Raw genomic sequence first — 25321 nt, forward strand, 5'->3', positions numbered from 1 at the left:
GGAACTGTTTTCTCAAGCTTGATGCCTTGACCCTTGCAGTAGCTTTCAAATGGGCCTTTGTACTCACCACCATTATCAGCTCTCACGACCTTGAGCTTTCTACCAGTTTCTCGCTCAACTCTAGCCTGAAACTCCTTGAAAGCAGAAAGTACCTGATCCTTGGTTTTCAACACAGTAACCCACACTTTTCGAGAATAATCATCAATAAAAGAAACAAAGTAAAGAGCACCACTATGGGATTTAGCATCCATAGAACATACATCAGTGTGGACAAGATCAAGAGGATACTTTCTCCTAGATGGGGGGCGAGAATGAAAAGCAACCCTTTGTTGTTTCCCAGCTAAACAATCAACACAGGATCTAAGAGACATACCTGAGACATCAGGGAGATATTGCTTCTTAGAGAGCATCTGCATACCTTTCTCACTCATATGGCCAAGTCTATTATGCCATAACTCACTAGAACATTCATCTGCAACATTTACCTCACCCGCGCAAACCTTCGCTTGCATCATATAAAGAGAACCTTGCTTCTTACCTCGGGCTGCTATGAGATTCCCCTTGCAGAGCTTCCACTTACCATCATTGAAGTGGCTGAAGTAACCCTCTTCATCAAGTCTACCTATAGAAATGAGATTTAATCTGATATCAGGAACGTGTCTAACATTTCTCAAAATCAGCTTACAACCGGTGGAACTCTCCAAGTAAATAGTGCCTTTGCCGACAACCCTGGATGACCCATCATTCCCCATTTAACACTACCAAAATCACCACTAGTGTAGCACGAGAAATAATCTTGATGCGAAGTAAGATGATACGAAGCACCCGAATCAATCACCCAATTACAGTCATCACCAGCTACATTCAAACACTCTTTATCACCAATGAAGAGCAAATCATCATCACTGATTGCTAGAGCTGTAGTATTTTTCTCTTCAGACTTCGACTCAGATGAATCACCCTTTCTATCTTTTGACTTATCTCTTTTCATCTTTCTGCAGAACCTCTTAATATGTCCCGGCTTGTCGCAGTAATGACAAATAATTCTACCCTTGGATTTAGACTTGTCTCTGGAATTGTCTTTACCTCGAGAAGGTCGATTTTTGCTTCTTCCCCTTTTAGACTCTTGTGCAACATAATGAGCTTCACAATGGTTGGAGGAACCCATCTCCTTTCTCCTAGTCTCTTCATTCAGCAGACTAGCTTTGACACTCTCCATTGTCAACTTATCATCAAGAGCAGAATTGCTAAGTGATACAAATAGTGTGTCCCAACTCTCTGGCAATGAGGAAAGTAGTAATAGTGCCTGCAACTCATCATCTAAGGACATTTTCACTGCAGACAATTGATTAATCAAACCTTGAAAATCATTCAAATGTACTACCATGCTATTACCATCGTGAAATTCTAACTTTACCAATTTTCTCATCAATGACGCTTTACTTAAGGCGTTCTTCCTCTCATACATAGCCTCAAGTTTCATCCACAATTCATAAGCATTCGTGTCATTGGAAATATGTTGGAGCACACTAATATCAACAAATTGTCTAATGGTTTCTACCACTTTCCGATTCAAAATTTTCCATTTACTTCCATCTTGACCAGTGGGCATAGACTCATTTAAGATTGGTTCATACAAATCTTTCACATAAAGAATATCTTCCATCTTAGTTTTCCACACAGCGTAATTGGCAGAGTCCAAATAAATCATACCGTGCATACTAGATTTATCATCGATCATAACCAACACAAGAGTATCACCCAAGAAAATATAAACCAAGCTCTGATACCACTATATTGAGAAAAGTGGCGATATAATACACACACTTTCTCCCTTTGTGTTGTTAGATGAGCAAAAATAACCAATCCAATCAAACAAATAATAATAATTCCACAATCAAGCACAATAAAGTAAAAATGCGGAAAATAAAGCACACACGATATTTACGTGGAAAACCCAATGCGGGAAAAAAACCACGGGACCGTAAGTGGTACCACAATCTTCTATTAATCACCAATAAAATTAATGGGTACAACCAAAATCCTCTCTAGACAATACTAGAGGTAATACAAACACCAAACAACCCTAAAACATCACTCAAAAGTGGTAAAACAACAATTAGGGTAAAATTAGGGCAAAATACAAATTACCCACTTACGATGCACAAAACGACAATCCAACCGTTGAATATGTAGGTTGGGTAGACAGGAACACCATGTCAAAATTTGACGAAAAACGGAGCACGAATGGCCTTCGATCGGATCGCCGAAAGAACCGAAAATGCTACGTTGCACTCCTACTGCGCCTGATTCTCTTTTCTCTGTTTTGTGCGCAATCTCAATTACAAAAAAAAATAAAGGCTGCTGCCCTATTTTTCCTTTTATAGTAGAGTCTATTCCCATTATATAGCCAAAATTAAAAATAATTCCCACTTTCCTTAAAATGGGAAAGTATTTCCAAGTTTACCGTCCACGTACGATTGCTTTTTTTTTTTTTTTAATGTTACCGCTACATGAAATGGCGGTTTTGTTTAGGGATCTTAACTAAACTGCTACTTGAAATGGCGTTTTGTGTTTTTTTTTTTCTTTTTTTTAAAAAAAAAAAAAAATTAAAGTGGAGTAAACCGCCACTTGAAGTGGCGGTTTGGTAGTAGTACAAAACACCAAAATGTCGTGAGTTGTGTTCACTGCATTGCATTTTGCTCTTCATTCTCCTTGCTGTCGGTTTTCCTAAAAAAAAAAAATTCTTCACTCTTATTTACTTCAAATTTACAATTCCTCTCATTCAACTAAGCTATTCATCTACATTCCCATCTTCTCCTTGTGTACTAGTTCATTTTCATCCACATTGAAGGTATGAATTGTAATAGTCTCAAATTTTTAATCTTAATCTTCCGATTAATTATTCCGAAATTTCTTTTCGAATTCCTAATCCTTTGGTTATCTAATTCAAATCACCTTGAATTCCTAAACCTTATTCCGATTTTTGTAATTTCTTCCAAATATTAAACTTAAAAATATATATATATATTCTTAAATTTCTTTATAAGCACTAAATTATTATTTTATTATTTTATACTACGAAAAGTAAAATTTTAATCTTATATTTACGGTTTTATTAAAACGTTACGTTTCAATTTCGTTTCCTTAAACTAATTTTACTACTTATCATTTTAAATTTACAACTTTGATTTAATTATTTTATACCTAAAAATTAACTATATTTTTCTTATTAACTTTAAGTATAGTTTTAACTAAAATTTTCTAAGTAAACTATCATATTTTCATAATCAAACCTTAATCATACTTTCCCATTAATCTAAAACATTTCACTAGCATAAACTAGAACAAAAATTTGATGAATCAATATCCTTTCTACATCAATCCATAATGTTCATCACTTACACAAGCTATCGCCATTTCCTTACACAAGTTAACCTTCTTCTACACTCCAAACTCTTACACATCCACTTACACACTCCAACTCTTACACATTCACTTACACACTCTAAATCACTTACACAAGTTAACCTTCTTTTTCATACAATCTTATGAACTAAAAAGTTGCCCAAAACCCATTATAAATACCCCTCCTTAGCCATGAGATCACTTGCACCCCCATCATCAAATCTTTCTACCATTCTTTCTTATATCTTCACTTCATTAACATCTTACTAACTTTATAGCCTTTTTATTTGTTGAAGAATCAAATGAAGATGGAGCTTGATCTTATCACTTCTTAAGCCAATAATCATCAACTTTTAAAAAGTCAAGTATTATCTTTTGGAGCTTGGATATCATTTTCTTTTGGGTAATTGAAGATCTACTTCTTTAAAGCTTGGAACCTTGAAGACTTTCTCTTTTGGAGCTTATTTCCTTAAGTTCTTATTTTCCTATTATTATTCTCTTACTTGGTTTAGCACCACCTTTGGAGGAAAATGGTACATATTTTCTTAACTCTCTCGTTATGTGATATTTATTTATGGTTACTCGATAATATAAAAGCATGATCAATATAATTTTATTTTATTCATTTAAACTTTACATGGTAATATTAAAGTTATATCCAGTTTAGTGATATTTTCGTCAAAACAATAATACTTTTGGGATATTCGAAAAAAAGTCATATATATGGAAATTTTTAATTAATATGATAATATAGATATATATGAATTTTACTAGTTAAACAAACTTATGTGTTTAAAATGATTCCATATCATCTTGGTGTTTTGATAATTTTTTTTTGTTGGACTTAAGTAATTATAAAGAATTATTAATCGGTTTATCGGTAAAATAGTCAAACAAATTTGTTAAAATGCTTAGCATTGTTTTTCTTGAAAACTCACTTCATATAGATTTTGGACCCTTAATAAATTGTCGGATTATGTTATTTTTATAGTGATGATAGATCCGTTTTTCTATTTTACTGGTTATTTGATAAAATATGTTATTAAGTACTTAGAAATATTACCCTTGACTGTTATGATTATTTATGACATAATAATGACTTAGTTTAGCCTCAGGATTCTTAGTATAGCTACTGAAATTTGTTATTTAATTAATATTAATTTATTAGATACTAGTAATTTGTTTCTATTAAAAGGGTAGAATTGTCAAAATTTTGACTAGTGGAAGTTTGACTTATAAGAATGTAAACTATTTCGGTTTAGAGTCTTGTTTGATATTGCATGATATTGTTTGTATGACTCTGATAGTAAGGTAACGTCGAACCAAGGACCGGCATGTAAAATCCCGGCGTCCGTGTTAGCCGGCACGTAACATGCGGTGTCAGACAGGGGGTCCGAGAAAAACCCATTCTGTGAAGTCTCGAGCATAACAGTATTGAGAGGAGTGACGACTCCCACCATAGTTAGGGTTTAGGACTACAGTCCTCACCTAACCAGACCCTTACATATATCAGTTGTCATTATTGTTGTGATCTTGTGATGTGCTATGATGGTAAAGCTATGAGACTTAACTGAACTTGATTAAATAAGCATTAAGGTTACCAAGTATTTAGTAGCAGTAATGAACTTCTGCAAGTATTGAGAATGTAACTTAATGGCTTAGTAAAGGTCAATAATGAGTAATAACCTTCTATATTGTGCTTGATGATTATTTTGTAAGCATAATTTAACTATCGCATCATAAGCTTGTTGAGAAAATTGTACTCGGCTTTATCGCTGACCGATTTAATCGGCTGTCATCCGTATTATGGATGACAGTATTTTGCAGGAAAATTTAGCTCAGGTTTCGATCCAGGCCTCAACTTTAATTATTCTATCGAGGACTTAGCTTCAATGATTTTACTTGATGACTATATTGCACTTATGTTTTTTTTTTATCGTATTTAAGTAAACCTTATTTTATATTTTATCAGTTGTAAGATATATTTTTTACTTATGTTTTGAACGATTTTTTTTATTTCAAATGGTTTTTAGCAGTTCGGCGTTTTACACTTCCGCATTATTTATCTTAAGTATAATTATTAATGTTAATTATGTATCGAGAGTGCCGCTCCTGCTACATTAATAAAACCCTAATTTTTGTTCAATATGCAAATTGTTTTTTTTGTTCATTATTGTTTTGAATTGAAGTTATAAAAACGTTAATTGTTTGTTACATTCTATTGTTTTCGTGATTTAAGCTTACGTTTTACACATTTGTAGTTGAATTTTAGGATTTGTTTTGTATGCATATAAAGTGTTTGATGAAATGCTTCAATTAAAGTTTATTACTTTGTAGGGTTAGTTTAATGGTTTTTGTATATATTCATGGTATTTTTAGCTACTATGGGTGAAATGAACTTTCTAATAAGTGTTGTAATACCTTAATATGACAAATTCTTGTATTCAAATTTACACTTCCCTTACTCACATTCAACAATTAAGTGTATGTGAAATCAAATGAAAAATATGTTTGTACTTGCAGAATATGGATCATTATCCCTTTATAGTGTGTTGGGGTGGGGAAGTAAGTTATACTGGATCCGATGTTGGGTATAATGGAGGATTAAATACAGTGATGTTTATCCATCGTCAAAATACGACTTTTGAGGTGTTTGTTAGCAAAGTCTATGATGTAATTGGTTGTGATCGCAACTCTTATATGTTAAAAATGGAGATGAAATACCCGGTGACTGGGAAAAATGTGTTAGTCCCGATTAAGAATGATGAAAGCATAAGTGCTCTTGCTTATGCGGCATCACAAGCCCCTGGAACGGCAATGGAGGTTTATGTTGAATTGGTTGCAAATTTGGATAATGCGAGGGAAGTCATGACTAGCATGGAACTTCCAGAATCAGGTCCTAATGTACGCCATGATACATTCACAGAAATGTTAAGTAACCCGAATTACGTTAGTGAGCACTTGGATGAGTTTACCTCTCCAACTCATTCACGTGGCATTGGTGGTGGTGTAATGAACACCTTTCCACGAGTCACTTGGGTAGGCTTAATGCGAACGAGGTTGACTCTTTAGATCAGGAGGATGAGCATATTGTTTCTGATTCAGAAGAGGATGATGAAAGAAGAGAAGCTCTAGATGCAGCGATTAGAGATGGTGCTCCATCTCAAGATTGGCTTAGAATTGATGAGGTTGATCAAAGATTGATTGATGCATGGATGACATGGAACGATGACAACTCCATGAATGAAAATGGAGACTTTAGGATAGGGCAAGAGTTTAGCTCCTTAGACCACCTTAAGAAGAATGTTAAAGCATGGGCGATTTCTAATAATAGAAACTTCCGTGTAATTGAGTCGGAGCCTTCAAAGTACGTTATCCAATGCACTAATGCGGAGGATATAGGTTGTGAATGGAGGATGCGAGCTGTTATGACCGCAACGGGATCATTTAAGATTGTGCGATATAAGGGTCATAATCAAGATTGCTCAGTACATTACAGTGACGACCATCCCCTCCTTAGTTCTGAATTTGTTGCTGATCTTATCGTGGATATGATTAGAGTTGATCTAGCTTTTAAGGTGAAGTCAATCGTTAACTTTGTAAAAAATAAATACGGATTTGTAATAACATATAAGAGAGCTTGGTTGGCCAAAAATAAGGCTATAACAAAAGTTTTTGGGGATTGGGATAAGTCCTTTGAGGAGCTTCCAAGGTACCTGCAGGCATTAATGCAATCTAATCCAGGAACAGTGGTGCAATGGGAAGTCCAACCGACAATGGATCCTACCAAAGTGATGTTTCAGCGAATTTTCTGGGCTTTCGGACCATCCATTAAGGGTTTTCGTCACTATCGTCCCCTTATTTCTATAGATGGTACACATTTGTATGGAAAGTACAGAGGCACACTTATGATTGCTATGTCGATAGATGCAAATTCTCAATTGTTCCCACTTGCTTTTGCCGTTGTGGAGGGAGAGAGCAACGACACATGGAGTTGGTTCTTGGATTGTATAAGGCATTATGTTACTAAAAGGGACGGCTTATGTGTTATATCTGATCGTCACAAGGGAATTTTGCATGCAATGAATAGAGTTGGAAAAGGTTGGGAAGAACCATATGCATTCCATCGATTTTGTAAACGTCATCTAGCTTCAAACGTGCATAAGAAGTTTAAAAACATAGCGGTTAAGAACTTATTTGGAAAAGCTTCTGAACAGACAAAGATTCGGAAGTATAATTTCTACATGAATCGCCTTAAAGAGCTTAATGAGGACGTGTACAAGTACTTAGTGGATGGTTCTATTCCTGAGCGCCAATGGACTTTGATTCATGACGGTGGGCATCGATATGGAGTGAGAACTACAAACATGTCTGAAGCGTTCAACGGCGTTATGAAAGGGGCTTGGTCACTCCCAATCACTTCATTAGTTAGGATGACATTCTTCCGGGTAAACGAATACTTTTCCACAAGGAGGGATTTAGGGAGAAACAGATTAGACAATGGACATGTGTATGCGAAGAAACCAAGTGATACGATTGATAAGAATGCTGAAAAAGCACGCTTTCATGATGTTAGGATATATGACACAGTGCGTGGGATATTTGAGGTCACCACTGGTTGTGGCAATAGGATAGCAGGAAAAGGTGGAAAATCCTACATGGTTGACCTCACAGCAACATCATGCACATGTCAGAAACCAACCATCTTCAAGTTACCATGCTCACATGTTCTTGCAGTCTGTCGTGCTCGTAACATATCGTACGATGCTTTTGTGGACCCTTCATTTCGCACGTGCAAATACGTATCGACATATAAAAAGTCTTTCATGCCCGTTCCAGACATGTTCAGTTGCGATCCTTGGAATGATCCTACAGTTGTTCCAGATCCCTCAACGAAGCGTGGAAAGGGTCGTCCGCGGTCAAATCGTTTACGGAACGAAATGGATGCACCGTTGACGCGTCCTCGAAACACGTGTAGCTTTTGTGGATTTAGTGGGCATAATAAGAAAACATGCCCTCGAAGGTCAAGAAAGTATGTTTTTTTTTTAACTTTGTAATAATATGTTGAGTCTGATAATATTTATATGATTATTATAACACTTATGTATGTAACAGCGATCATGGCGATGCCGGGCCCAGTTGACGTGGGGTATCGGCTATGTTCTCAGACCTTAGGCTCCATTAACGCGTTCACACCATCATCATCCACCGGTGCGCAAAACAAAAGGGGCCGGGGGTTGTAGTTTAACAAACTTTGTATATTCTTATATGACTTGAACTTCTTGTATGAGTTTCCATAATTATTTTCATAATTATTTTTTCCAAAACAAGCCGGTTCGTAATTGATTATTATGGAATAGATGGTATTGAACTACTTTAATACATGTTGCGTTCACTATTTTAAAATGAAAGAAAAAAAAATTAAAATGCCATAAGCAAACCGCCACATGAAGTGGCGGTTTACCAGGGACCAAACCGCCACATGTGATGGCGGTTTGCCTTGACCAAACCGCCACTTCATGTGGCGTTTTTCTGCTTAAGGCAAACCGCCATCTGAAGTGGCGGTTTTGTCTGAAAAAATAAAAAAAACACTTTTCCACGTGGACGGTATTGTGGGAAATACTTTCCCAAATTATGTAAAGTGGGAATTTTTTTTTTACGCAATATTCTGGGGATAAGCTCTTTATAGTATTACCCCTTTTTTTATTTTTTTTTAATAAATAATATTATTATTATTAGCCCATTATTATTAAGCCCATAATTAAATATATTAATTGGGCCTTCCTCCAAGTGGGAGGGAATAACCCAACACTTTCTTTCCTTCTTCCTTATATTCTAACTTTGATTTTCATTTGAATTTTTGGGCTGTGAAATTAATTGACGACGAAAACAAAAAAGGCAAAGAAATCTAATATCCATCTAAAATCAGTCAAAGTTAAAGAGTTTATTAGTGTAAAAAAAATTTTCATTCAGTATCAGTCAATTCAAATCGAGGTGAAGCGTTATACAGACGGTTGAAAATGTGAACTTTTAGGTACTTTTTTTTTTTTTTTTTTTGCTTTCGTTTTAAAATTATGTATTTTTGGATTTCTTTTTTTGTATTTTTGGTTTATGGATTCTGAATTGAAGATCTCGATTTTTTGATTTTTCGGTTTTTTGGATTAATTTGTTACTCTTCTTCCTGAATCCTCCTCATTTGTTACCCTTCAACTATTTCATTTTTCAATTTTCGTATATTTTAAAGTTGTTGTTTGGCTTGTTTTAGGGTTTGATTCGGTAATGTGATTTGTCTTTGGCTGGATATATTTTCCTTTTGATTTCTATTGAATTTTGCATGTTGTTGGTTGATTTAATTTGTTATTTTTCAATGTTTTGGTTTATGGGTTTTGTTTGCTTTTGTTGTTCAAGATTAGTGTTTTCTTAATTCATTTCCTGGTACTGTTACTTTTTTAAATTTTTTTTAAAATTTTTTTTTTATCGATTTGTAAGTGGATATTAAGTGGATTTTGAACAGCAATTAAGCCTTGAAAATGCTATTTTTTGTTTGTTTAATCTGTGTAATATTAGTTGTCTCCTGTTTGATTTCTGTTATTGGATTGCTAAGCTCTTTGAAGATTCCAACAACATTCTGCTATAAATTACTATTCCTCTATAAGAAGATCACTATTCTGTGCAAAGTCCGAATTAGATAACGAGCTATCACTATTCACTAGACTCTACTTCCTGGCCGGGTTCCTATGTTCTTGAGAAGCGCAGCTTTGTTCCACTTGTACATATCTCTCAAGTTGACACTCCATTTCGCAAAGGGTAATACCATTTTTATTAGTATTTAATTTAATTAACTATATCAAATTTCATACTCATATCCACCTACTATTCACCAAATTCATTCTTATACCCTCCTTAAATAAGGCTAATGCGATGTAGATTATGTATTAGTTTACTCGTTTGTCATCCCTAAATAAAACTATGAGAGTCTGGGGCCCTCTCATACAAGGAGGTAAGAGGGGTCTATGTCCTGAGCTCATTTAAAAAATTAGAAAAACGACGTTTTAATCATACATACTAATAAAAATGTAGGAAAATGATAAACGTCATCCTTAAAGATCTTTGGCGAATGTAATTATTTTAGTGGATAATTATTGATTACAGGATAATATTTACCTAATTTAGAATTTGATTTTTTTATAAAAATTTACTACAAATAATAGTGCCAGTTGTGACATTTAATTATCAAGATCACGATATTTATCAAATGTCACCAAAATATTTGGTGACACTTATAGGAAGTGTCATAAATTAAGATTAAAATATTAGGATAACACTTTAAGAATAGTGACATTTTGATGAAGTGTCAAAAATAATGTGTCACAATTGAACTTTTTTTGTATTGATTGGAGCTAAATTTAGCAAAATATTTATATTTTTATATAATTTATTATAGCAATTTTATGTACCTAATCTAGATTTGATATGTTTAATTGAATGAAAAAATAATGTATTCGATAAATAATTTTTAAGTAAATCAGTATTTAATTATTGCTTTTACAAAGCAATATATCAGATAAATTTAATTATAATATAGTAATTATTCTTTTAAGTTATATTTTTATATATTATATACTAAAAATTTGTGTTTTGCACAAATTTCTATACTAGTATTTAATAGTTATGTATGTACTTTCTCCGTTCTGATATTGTTGCTACATTTGCATGGGGATTAAGAAAAGTGATTGACCTACACTGTAGCTGATTGTTTACTCTATAGAGTATAGTATTTTATTATTGTTAATTGAAAAAGAAAAAGAAAAAATAGGTTGTTAGGTTACTTTATAGAGTATAGTATAGTATTTTATTATAAAGTATTGAATATATAGTAGGATAAAAATATGGGTAGGTAAAACTTTAAATAATTATTTTATTACTAAAAAGAAAATGTAGCAAGTAATATAAAATTGTCAAATATAAAAAATATAACAAATATTATGGAAGACAGGAAGTATAATAATATATTTAGTAATGAAAAATATATAATTAATATTTCATCACGAGCCTCTTAAATTCCAGGGTCGGACCTCCTGTTGAGGGTATGAAACAGTTGGCAAGCAGAACTACCTAATTATTAATTGTGACACGTGAAGAAATTCACGCATAAAGTGAATTCAGACATGAGTGTTTAAAAAACACCTTGTCAAAACGGTTGGTCAGTTGAGATGCTAATTACAAACTCTTAAATCAATGAAAAAAAAAGTTTTAGGTAAAGCAGGACATTAACGTTTTATTTGGTAGTAGGTACTTATTGGTAGAGATGCTAATGAAAAACTCGTGTAATTTTGATAGTAAAATTTTTTGACAAATCTAATTGTTAAGTTTGTTTGCCTGTAATAATCTCTTTTTATTCACAAAATATATTTTAATGTATTACTATTTGAAAAAGTGACATCAATGGTAAATAAAATTATGAACAAGTTTTATATAATTAAAATAATAACATGACATATTTCATTACAATTTAAATTATGCTCGTTATAATTATTTAGTACCAATAACTAAATGCATTGTTAATGAAATGAAATAGACTACTGGTACAAGACAGGCCTAATAAAGAGAAAATTTGAAATAGACTACTGGTACAAGACAGGCCTAAAAAAATTAATTAAATAAACTAAGTTTCAAACTTATTCCAAAAGTAAACGTGAAATTCCCAAACTTGAGGTGTGGGGCTGTTCGCAGTTACTAACTGCGAACAGGTCAAAAAAGACAAAATAACTGTTCGCACTTACTAACTGCGAACAGCTATTTGACCTGTTCGCAGTTGGTAACTGCGAACGACATGCTGCACAAAAACAGGACAAAATAGTTGTTCGCAGCTAGTAAGTGCGAACTGTTATTTTGTCTTTTTTGATCTGTTCGCAATTAGTAACTGCGAACAACTATTTGATCTATTTTGACCTGTTCACAGTTAGTAACTGCGAACAGCATGCTGTATAAAAATAGGACAGAATAGCTGTTCGCAGCTAGTAGTTGCGAACAGCCCCAAACCTCCTTTTGGAATAAGTTTAAAACATAATTTATTTAATTAATTAATTTTTTTTTTGCTTAAGTATTTCAAATTTCTAATAAAGATAGGAGCCTGCAAATGCTGGAACGGGCCGTGTGGGTTATCTTTAGGAGTATTTGATAAGATATTTTATTTACCCAATACAATTAGGCAAAATGTTAAAAAACTACCTAGTATATACCCCATTTTGCAAAAAACTACCTTAAATAAAAATTTTTGCAAAAAACTACCTTATATAATACAATTGTTTGCAAAACACTACCTTATAACAGATTGTGGCCTTTGACCGCTATCTTTAACCGTTGACCCATATGTGAGACGCACGTGATGCATTACTGTATTTAATTTTTATTTTTATTATTATTATTATTATTATTATTATTATTATTATTATTATTATTATTATTATTACTATTATTATTATTTTTTTTTTTAAAAAAAATAAAAATAATAATAATAATAAAAATTTAAAATAAAATAAAAATAAAAAAAAAAGTAAAATAATAATAATAATAATAATAAATTAAATAAAATAAAAATTTTTAAAAAAATTTAAAATAAAATTAATTTTTATTTTTTTTACTTTTGTTTTTATTTTTATTTTATTTAAAATTTTTATTATTATTATTTTTTTTATTTTTAAAAAAATTAATAATAATAATAATAATAATAATAATAATAAATAAAAATAAAAACAAAAATTAAAAAAAAAATAATAATTAAAATTAAAAAAATAAAATAATAATAGTAATAATAATAATAATAATAATAATAATAATAATAATAATAATAATAATAATAATAATAATAATAAAATTAAAATTAAAATTAAAAATAAAAAAAATAATTATAATAATAATAAAAAAATATTAAAAAAATTAGTTTTTTTAAATTTATTTTATTTTTTTATATATTATTATTTTTTTTAATTTTTACTTTTCTTTATATTTTTCTTTTATTTTAAATTTTTATTATTATTATTTTTTTTTATTTTCAAAAAAAAAAAAAATAATAATAAAAACAATTAAAAAAATAAAATAATAATAATAATAATAAATATAAAATATAATAAAAAATAATTTTATTTTAAATTTTTTTAAAAATTTTTATTTTATTTATTTTATTATTATTATTGTGTTTGTTTTTATTTTTATTTTATTTTAAATTTTTATTATTATTAATTTTTTTATTTTTTTAAAATAAAAAATAATAATAATAATAAAAATAAAAATAAAAATAAAAACAAAAATTAGAAAAAATAAAAATAAAAATTAAATACAGTAATGTATCACGTGCGTCTCACATGCGGGTCAACGGTTAAAGATAGCGGTCAAAGGCAACAATCCGTTATAAGGTAATGTTTTGCAAACAATTGTATTATATAGGGTAGTTTTTTGCAAAAATTTTTATTTAAGGTAGTTTTTTGCAAAATGGGGCATATATTAGGTAGTTTTTTTAACATTTTGCCATATAATTATTTTGTTTTACCTCCTCATCACGTGGTGACAAAAAATTGCAAAATCAATCATGAAATTTAATACCTGATATTTTCTCATACCCATACACTAAAAAAGTTAATTCAAAATCAAGCCCTAAAACTACCTCTAATCTCCACACCTTCTTTATAATGAAGGCGATAAAGTTTTTGGCTCAAAATTTTGATTTTACTCTGCAAATAAATGTTAAAAGATTTATGCTAGAGTATATATAGCATATTTTGAGACCTCAACCATCAGTTCAAGTTTTTGGTTGAGTTGGTTCCTTGACATGGTATCAGAAGTCAACGTGACAAGTGATCATGGGTTCGAATCTCAACCACCCGTCATTTAAGTGGAATATTCAGCGCTTGTGCGCATCCACACTTCTAGCCCAATGGATTCTCGTGTGATGGGGCGTATTAGAGTATATTGGGGCCTCAATCATCAGCTTAAGTTTTTGGTTGAGTTGGTTCCTTGACATTTTATTTTTACATTTTGTAATTGTTTAGTATGAGAAATTGTTTTATCGACTTTTAAGGGTATGTGAAATAAATTTGCCAAAATCGATACAAAGTTAAGAACTTTGATGAATGATAACAATTTGAATGAACTAACAAACGTTTAATAAAATAAAGTTTGCAAAATGATAGAATGATTTAAGGAGGTTCACCCAATGATGGCTACGTCCTTCGTGGTGTGTAGTTTCTTGTTTATATTATTTCAATGGAGTAAAATACTCTTACAAGTGAAGAATTACAATTGAGAAAGAGATAAAAATAAAAGTCTATGTGTTTGGCTTAGGAGTTGTGTTTGATGTGTCTTGGATGAGTATGAGAGCTCTCTATTTATAATACTAAGTACATTCAATGAGAATACAACCTTAATTCTGAGTATTAACTACTTTGAAAAAGCTTCAAGAAGGTAGAGGGACGAAAGACAGCAGCTTATGAATCGTCAGAAGATCCGTTCGAGCAAAACAGAGGCTCGCTCGGTCGAGCGAACTGGTCAAGCGACCTTCAGTATGCCTTCTGTCAGTTTCCGCTCGACTAAACATAGCAAAGCATCTTCAAAGAACCTTTTGCACTTCTAAAAATTTGCACTTCTAAGTTATTAATTTAATTCCCTTTGCATAGGATTTCATATCATCACTTACATATATGATGCACACATTAATTATACACTCAAGTCACATCATTGGTAACATTAGGTATTATTAAGATTTTTTTTCCCTTGGTATCCATTAAAGGAGGATGAAGAAAGTTAATATTAATAATTGAACACGGGAGAACACAGGTTTGGAGGAAGAGAAAAAAACTATAAAGAGGGGTATTAAATGGCATAGTATCCAAGTGGAACCCCGTTTTAGGCAGAGAAACGATATAGGCTACTAGTGCTATTGATTATTCTGAAATGAAGAAGGGAAATATCCGAGGAAAGGCAAAAATGGAGTACTGAAACCAAAAAAGGATGTGATGTGGTTGTTCAATCGTAGTCTTTTTAAGCTTTTCACATACTTTAAAATGATGTCGTGTACGCCAATAATTCGGGGAATAATATGGAATAAAACTAAATCAGGGTTTGTACTGATCTATATATCTCCTCCGTTTCATAATACCTGTTACATTTGAATAGTATTACTATTTATCTCCAATTTTATTTTGATAATTTCAACTTATGCATAGGAAATAATACAATTACATAAGATTCTTCTTAAAACCTAATTTTTAATATATAATTTTCATAATTTTTGTTCAGTCAAAATAAAGATATTTAATATTAAAATATAAATTGAGTTATGTACAAAAAGAAATGCAGGGAGCAACTATATGAGATTATTCAAGAAATGAAAGACAATGACTATGATCAATAATCTACTTATGGTCCGTTTGTTTAGTGGTACTAAATGGTGGTAATAAAAATGATTTATAGTGTAAAATTTTATCACAAAAAAGTTTTTTTTGTTTACAAATTTTCATTACCAGCTAATACCACCTCTCCCAATGGTAATGTATTAGAATGAATTTTATGAAGAAAATGAAATAATTGAAGTTGGACAAGCATGCCCATCAAAGTAGCAAAGGGATTTTTCAACCGAAATTACACTAATTTTTCATTCCTATTATCACTGTTTGTTACTACCTACCAAACGGACCTGTTACGAGCTGAAAATTACATTATTAAATAACCTCAATTAAATGGATTATGCTTATCATTATGTACAAATTGAGTTGTCTTGTTATCACTGCTTGTCCTTATTTGATTCAACGTACTTATATGTTATATTGTTATCTCAAATTAAATATTTTAGTTATTTATCCATTTTATAATGATAAGTATAATATTTCTTTTATACCAAGTGAAAATTCATTATTAAATAACCTCAATGAATATTATCTATAATATATTCATAATTATGATTAGTGAATGAAATATAATTAATGAGTTTCATATTTTTCAAGCCATACCTAGATTAGGCCCCAGTAATTAAAAGAGGTTAGAAAAATCAATTTTAGGGTAAATTATTAATAAGAAATAAACTCACTTCCAAGGTATATTATATATGCTAAAATTAATTCGATTTATTGTTAGTAACAATTTTCAAAACTTCTTTGTAAGTAAAACATTACTTGAATTTATTTTCAGCAATTATACTGAATAGAGAAATTTATTTAAAGATAAACAATAATTAAATTTACTATTAAAACTATCGAATGTTTTTTGGTGTGTCTACCAAACTTCAATTCATTCATGTTGCATTTGAAAATAAGTAATTTATTTTAAATTGTAGATTTTAATTATAAAATCATAAAGATAGAATTTGACAACAGTAAGGTTCAAGTTTATTTACTTTTAAAATTAATGAAATAATCATTCTCAAATATAGCATTAAGGAAGATAAGAATATTCATATTTGGTTTCTTTGTTTTTGAAATACTCATATTCAATTATAATATATTGTGTCGAAAAATATAAATACCAGTAGCAAAGGAGAAAATACATGGATTTTCGATCTGACCTAGCTAGCTTTCTTAATCACAATTCAAAAAGAATGACAGACACTTTGAAAATGACTATGATCAAATATGTAGGAGTATTTCAAATTAATTTCTCACCCCTTTTTCTGCGTTAGTATTTATGTTTTCTCATCATATTGAGTGCCTTTGGAGTAATGTCCTTTCAAATAAATTTTATAAATTTTAATATTATTTTTAATTTATTTAATGTTTTCGTTTTTTTAACTTTTCTCTAAAAATATGCTCTTGGCTAAATTCTACATTAAAACAATTTGGTTGATGAATTTCTGCACCAAATATGAACCCAAAAATGAGGCCAAACTTGATTGTCTGCGGATTATACAAAGCCCTTCAAGAACTACAAAAACAACAATGGATATGATCAGATTTCTCTGATCTTGAATGTGATCTTGTTGGCTTCACTCACCAAAACAAGCTGCTATCCTCCTAATCAAATCTTGGCTCACTCTCTTGATTTGCTTAGGTTCTTATCTTCCCCAATTTGCTTCACTCATAACTTGGTTTGACAAGAAGAAGTGTTTCACTCACACTTTCATTTCAAAGAAGCTCTCTCTCTAAAACATGGGTTTATTAATCATCGAAATCTAAAATCTGATTTTACGTGTGTGTGCTTGCTTATATAGGAAAGCATCAAAGACTTAAGCATATGCCTAACACAAGGCTTTTAAAAACATAATAAACATGTGACTAATTAACAACAAAGGAATAAAGAACAACTAATACATTTCTTATTTTATTTCACAATTGTTGCCTTCTTGCCCATATGCACGAAAGCCTTAGTTGCTTGATGAGAGCCTACTGTGCTGATCTTATATTGCTGCTCTGAATGGTTGCAGCTCTAATTTGACTTTGCTCAACTACTGATGAATTGAACAATTAACTTGATGCGTGCAGCTGTATTCTAAGCATAATTCAATATGTAAACTGATCACAGCCTGCTACTGGCCACTATGATAAGCCATTACAAATTCTACTCATAAACCTCCAATGTGTTGAAAACCTGCACTATGTCAAACATGGTGCAATTTCATTCCAAAAATGACCACGGTAATCATTAATTTTTGAATTCTATGTTGAATTTTCATTCGTAAATTCTCGGGAGAAAAAAGTTAAATAAATAATACGGAAGTCACACATAAACTAAAAAATTAAAAATAAAAGGAAAATTCCATGTGATAACCTTAAATTTTTGGCTTTTTATAATCTTTTTTAAATCCGCGTGGTGACTTTTAACTTTCACTTTTTACGTAGTGACTTTGACCCTCCACAAATGTTTTTAATTAAATTAATAAATTTACTACATAATTTTTTTTTGGAAATTTATATGGTAGCCACGAGTTTCTAGGGAAAAGCAAGTGGTAGCACTTTTTTTTATTATTTGTCCATATGGTAGCAACATGGTTTCAAGTTTATCAAAACCGTAGAAAAGTTTCGTTTAAAACTTGAATATTCCTTTAACTTTTACTTCCTCCATTCTGAAATACTCGCACGCGATTGTTATATATTGTGTAGGAAAATATCACTACAACAATAAAATGTATTATTTTTAGGCAAAATTATAAGAAACTACCTAATCTATACCCTTTTTTAAAAAACTACCTTATGTAAAAATTTTTGCAAAAAAGTACCTTATATAATACAAATCTTTGCATGAACAATGTAGCCTCAATTGTACCATTCACAGCGCAAGATGATTATATAAAAACTTAATTGACACCGATGACGTACATGACGAAGAATCAAAAATATACACATTCCTCAAAACTGATTACAAAAATCAAAAGTGGAAGCAAAATTTTGCAGAAAAGTAGAAGATCGACCAACAATAGATAAGCAAGCAAATATAAATATTTTCTGCGCTCTTTTTTTTTTCTTCTCGTTTTTTAAATATTGATTTTAGATCAAACTTTAACCATAAATTCTCAATCTTTAAGGAAAACTAATTGAGGGTAATGGGGGAAAGGGCTTGGTTGGGGTGGGGCGGTGAGGGAGAGGCGGTGCTGCTAGGATTATGGATTTTGACTTTTTTTAATAAAAAACTTAAAAAAGAAAAGTTTAAAATAATAAATTAAAGTTAGCAGAATTTGATGCTTTACTAACGAAATTTGTTACGGATTTTGTAAATTTAAAACCTTGTTGCTATCATTTGAATAAAACGAAAAAATGTATTATCATTCGCGTTTCTCTAAAACTAATTGTTACCATATAAAATTTTCCTTTTTTAAAAAAGTTTTTTTCTACTAGCTACAACGTTGAAGTTTATGCGTTTTACGAACAACAGCCTTAAACTTTTATTTTTTTGTGAACAACAACCTTCACATTAATGAACATGACAACAATATAACCACTTTGTGAGATTCATGTGAAATAACCCGCTAAGTGACCTTTGACCAAGGTAATGACATTTGACTTCTAATAAAATTCATTAAGTTAAGTTAATTCACCTAATTACCCCGATTAGAACTTTCTTCTCCAAAATCTCTTTATCCCTCCTCAATCATCACCATTCCCACATTTTGTGCAAATGGGTCTATATTTTAGATTTTTTAAATATTCTTTCCCTTCTTTTATTTATTATTATTTATTCTTTGTAAATTGAATTATTATTATTAATTTTATTTTGATAGTAATTTTATATTTTATAATTATAAACAAATCAAAGAGCATTTTCGTAAATTTATTAAAGATAAAGGTGTCGACATTTAAGAAATGGGTATTCAAAAAGATTTGAAATTGACATCGACACACTTTTCAGTAGGTTTTTTTATTTGAAATATTTTCATCATTTTTTTAATTTTTATTCACATATATTTATTCTCTTTTTTAATCTCGCAATTTGAATAATCTCATATCCTCATGGTCATGGTCATGAACCTATTAGCTCCGCACAAACATAGGGTCTGGGAATGGAAGAAATGGCAGACAAACCATACCCGTATCCTTTCAAGGGAGAGGATAAGAGGAAAGTACGCAGACAATTAAACCCCTAAGTAACGATCCTACAAAGGAAGAGATGTGTCACCAAAAAAATTAATAAGAGAGTTCACTTGCAAAATACAAAATAAGCTGGTAAGCCATTGTAAAACATAAGGTAAAGTAATATATAATCAAGAAAAATAAGAAAGTAACTACAGAGAACAGAAAGAGACTATCGAAAGTTAGGGACACGGACATGACACCTCCAATTACTTTTATCCTTCGTCAGGTCCTTAAATCTTTATCGTTAAATTTTGTGTTAAATGCCCTCATTGCAATGTGAAGGGGACAGATCAGGGATTATGATTATCTAAAATAGTAGAACCTGTCTAGGGGTGTCCCATAAAGTACTTCACACGTAGACTGCATATCAAGTTGCCATATGATGAGTAAATGAGGAAGGTAAAGGTCTCCAAAACTTAAGAGCTATGAGCATCAACTTGTACAAGAATACCACAACCGCCAACGTACCTATTAAATTTAAATTACATCAACATGGAGAAAGTCCTACGTAAAATGTAAGATTTATTTGAAAGTGATATTGAAAGAAAGTAACCTATTAATAATTGATTCTAAGATAACTTTTACCACTCCCTTAAAAGTAATTAATTCTCGCACATTAATTATATTTTACCTTGTAATTTACATTTGTTTTTTATCAATGGAGGTTTTGAGCGTGTTCAATATATTTAACCGTATAGATTTTTAAAAAATTAAGGCTCTTAATATTAAATTATGTAGTATATATTAAATGTTTAAAGATGTATAAAGTTGTTTGAAAAATACTACAATTTTTGAAATCGCACCGGACCTTCAAATTACTTGTCAATTTTTGCTCTACCTCTGTTTACCTTGTGTCAAAAAATCGTCTTAATTTAAGGTTTGAGTTAATGATAAAAGTTATAAGATAGCGGTAGTTGAGATTCGATGCCATAATATGTTGAATAATTTAACTGTAAATGTTGAATAATTTAACATTGTATGAAAATTATCTTGGACACTATCTGTGCATTACTAATAATTACAACGGAAATGTTTCTTGCTAATTCTCGCATATAAAGTTAATCTAATAGTCAAAAATTTTTTCACCTTTATTATAAATATTCGATTCTTATGACTTTAATTTATAATTTATTCCCCATCTTTCTAGTCTAAAAAAATAATAATAATATGTAATATATATATATATATATATATATATATATATATATATATATATATATATATATATATATATATATATATTTGTATTTATATATATTCATATTTATAATTTTTATTCCATTCTCATATAAATTTCTCATCCTTCGAAAACACATATACTCATATAGAATTCTTTTCACCAATTTTCATAATACACAATTATTCATTACCACACAACCTTATATTTTTCATGGATATTATGTATACATTTTATTTATAAGATATCTATAAACAATAAATCAATAGTTAGCCAAATACACAATTTGAAATGAGCAATCCTTTAATTATAATTTATCAATCAAACTCACATACCAAAACCACAAGAATATGATTCTTTTTTATCATTTTATTGCAAAATTATACAAACTATAAAAGGTTTATGGAATTAAATGACTTACAAAGGTGAGAATGATATGAATTGATTCTAGAATTTCAAAGTTAATATAAACTTAATCCTCCTCTGCACCAATGAACTCTTAATTTTACAAACTATTTAAAGTATATACGGATTTTATTGTTTGATGCTTTGATAGAATGAGTATAAAATTCACAAGTCGTGTTTATATATAGATGCATTATGGATGGTGAAGAGTTGGTCATAAGGAGTATTAAAGGTGATAAGTGCTACTAAATTTCAAAAATTGTTTGGCATTACAATAAGGGAGTATATATGAAGAGTTTTAGAGTAGAAAAAGTGCAAGATTCAAAGGATAGTGTTTCCATGCTCATGAACTTATAAGGACATTAAAGAATACTTATTATTATTATTATTATTATTATTATTATTATTATTATTATTATTATTATTATTATTATTAAGTAATAGCGTTTTTATCATTATTTAATTATTTTAATTATTTTATTCATTAAAATTAATGGGGTGTTACATCTTTACTTGCCATAAACTAAAATTTGTGTTCCTATCAAACTTCTTAATGTCTAACTTCATCGTTGACATATTGAATTTCAAATGACCACCACTAACACCTTAAATACTCCAAATAAACCCTTGGCTTTAATACCAATTAAAAGAAGAGCTGTATATTTCACTCAAGGATCTTAAAATGAAGTTTAGATGAGTGTTTATGATGTATCTTCATGTAGGAACCAAATAATGCAAGTTAGTGTAATGAATGACAATAATAAAGAAATAATCAAGATAAAGATTTAAGTGGTTCACCATTCAATAGGTTACATCCATCATCTACCCTAGAATTTATATTAACGTGTTTAAAGGAGAAATAAAAAATTGAGAGAAATTACAATGGAGGTTATGTAGAGAACAGAGGAGCTAATTTATGGAGAAAATAAGCTAAGTAAGGATGCTCTATGTATGAGACATTGGTGCTATGTTATAAAGTAAGAACATTTTAGAAATTATTTTATAGTTACTTTTCTGTGTAATATAGTTACTTTCACAATTATGTGTATTTGGCTCAATCGTGACCATAGCATTCTTCTTACCCTTCTCATTTTCAACTCTTCTTATTAGATTCCTCCCCTATATATATATATATATATATATATATATATATATATATATATATATTAAGTAATCGTCGATTTTAGTAAAAAATTTGTCTAAAGCTGATAAAACACGTTATTCTTCTTCCTCACTGTTACTCACTGAATTCTCTGTATCTACCCGATTCTTCCTCCTTCTTCCTCACTATTACTCTTACTCAGCCATGGATTCAAGTGAGGCCCCTCATAGAATGAGGCCCTGAGCAGCTGTTCAAGATGCTCTTCCATATAGCCGGGCCTGGAACATATATACATTAGATGTTTACATTTGGATAAACACTAAGTAAGGTAGCTTAAGTCATAATTCTTTGTGGGACATATAAAACTATTTATCTCAATTCTCACAAATCCCTCCAGTTTACGCTATAATACAAATTATAGGCAACCATATTGAAATTTTTTAGTTGTTACCTATCACATTAAAACGAGACTAATAATTTAGCAATTTCCATCAATACTAGTGGGTCCATATGACTATCTTTTCTATATAAATAAACTACCTCTTTAGTTGGTAAATATTAAGAACTCATCCATACTTCTAAAAGTAAATAGTCTTACAAAAATTTAAAGTATTGTTTCTAAGTGTAACACTAATTTCTTTTTGTTCCCAACAATGTGGCAATTTCAAATTACTATTCTCTTCTTTCTATTCCTTGTTCTATTTCACAATTTATTTTGCTACAAATATAGATTCCCTATAAATTGGCCTCTTATAGGTATGCTTCCTGCCCTCATAAAAAATATTCATAGAATTCACGAAGCTATTATTAATATTTTAGAATTAGGTGATTTAACCTTTCTTTTTAAGGGCCCATGGTTCACAAACATGGACATCCTAGCCACCGCAAATCCAGCTAATGTTCACCACATAATGACCAAGAATTTTGTTAATTATCCCAAGGGCGACAAGTTAAAAGAAATACTTGATGCCCTCGGAGATGGGATTTTTAACACAGATTTTAAGGTATGGGAATATCATCGTAAACTGGCTAAATCTTTACTTGGTCACCCTAATTTCAATCATTTTTTGGTCAAAAAAACATTGGAAAAGGTGGACAATGGACTTATCCCACTCCTTGACCATGCTTCTAACTATGCTATAGAAATTGACTTGCAAGATTTATTTGCAAGGTTTACTTTTGATACTATATGCACCATAATCATGGACCATGATCCCATGTCTCTTTCAAGTAATTTGCCTTGGGTTTCCTCTTCAAAAGCCTTGGATGACATTGAGGAGGTGTTTTTCTATCGCCATGTAGTCCCTAGATGTGTTTGGAAGTTCCAAAGATGGTTAAATATAGGAGGAGAGAAAAAGTATAAAAAAGCTTGTGAAATCCTTGATAGTTTCATCTATAAATGTATAAATATAAAAAAAGAACAATTGGGTAATGAGAAACTTTCTCGGCAAAAGGAAGATGATACGGTAAGTATTGATTTATTAACATTATATGCACAAAAAAATGAAACTTGCAATGATAAATTTATAAGGGATACGATTTTAAATATTTTGATAGCAGGACGAGATACAACAAGTGTTACGCTATCTTGGTTCTTTTACCTTCTCTTAAAAAATCCAAAAACTGCTTCTAAGATAAAAGAGGAAGTAGATAGTGTAATTTTAAATAGTAACAACTTTAAAGAAGTAAGTTTGAAGCTAGTTTATCTCCACAGTGCATTATGTGAAACATTACGATTATACCCTCCTGTCGTGTTCCAAGCAAAGTCCCCCATAAAACCAGATATCTTACCAAGTGGCCACCATGTACATCCAAACATGCAAATTGTATTTGACATATATGCAATGGGAAGGATGAAATCGATATGGGGAGATGATTGTAATGAATTTAAACCTGAGAGATGGATGACAGAAAAAGGAAAGATCAAGCATGAGCCTTCATACAAGTTTTTGGCATTTAATGCAGGACCACGGACTTGTCTAGGTAAAGATATGGCCTTCACCCAAATGAAAATTGTTGCAGCCACCATTATTCAAAACTATGTCGTAGAAGCTGTGGAAGGACATCATATTGTCCCCAATCTCTCTATTATTCTTCACATGAAATACGGTTTTAAGGTTAGAATATATCGTTGCTCATAATCATTATTTTTTAAATTTTTATTTCATTTAATGATTTAATGCTTGCGTATGTTTTTTTTATTGTACTATTTGTATTTCAACAAGCTATAATAATGAGACATTGTAGTAAGTGTATTATTGTACTGTCGTAGTTAATGTTAACTTATTTATATATATTATATTATAATTATTGGTTTTGTTCGTTTTTGTTTGCATGAACAATTACTTTTTCCGATTTTTCTTTTTTCATTATATATTTCTACTATTAAACTATGTTATTGTTATACAAAGATTCAAACAAACAGTAAAGAAAATCACACTGAAAATTTTACGTGATTCACTATCAATAAGATAGCTACATCCTTAGGGGCACTGGGAATCAAACTTTCCCTATAAACTGTGAGATTACATGATAAATTATTATAAACCTTAATCATGACTCTCTTTGCTTTTTCTTTCTTTGTATTTAGCAGCCGCTCTCGGGAGCGACGCTCTCAATATGAGAAAAATAGCCCGATTAGCCCAATTATAGTTATTCTCAATATGCGCTCAGTGT

General features: G+C 30.6%; 1 protein-coding gene across 1 annotated transcript; it reads left to right on the forward strand.

The window, feature by feature from the left end:
- Nucleotides 1-23193: 23193 nt before the first annotated feature.
- Nucleotides 23194-24895, forward strand: LOC130808842 (alkane hydroxylase MAH1-like). Its single transcript, XM_057674359.1, has one exon. It carries the CDS (start codon nucleotides 23299-23301, stop codon nucleotides 24784-24786), a length of 1488 nt encoding a protein of 495 aa, XP_057530342.1. The 5' UTR covers nucleotides 23194-23298; the 3' UTR covers nucleotides 24787-24895.
- Nucleotides 24896-25321: the final 426 nt, after the last annotated feature.

The sequence above is a fragment of the Amaranthus tricolor genome, chromosome 3, assembly GCF_026212465.1.
Source record: "Amaranthus tricolor cultivar Red isolate AtriRed21 chromosome 3, ASM2621246v1, whole genome shotgun sequence".
Taxonomy (NCBI): domain Eukaryota; kingdom Viridiplantae; phylum Streptophyta; class Magnoliopsida; order Caryophyllales; family Amaranthaceae; genus Amaranthus; species Amaranthus tricolor.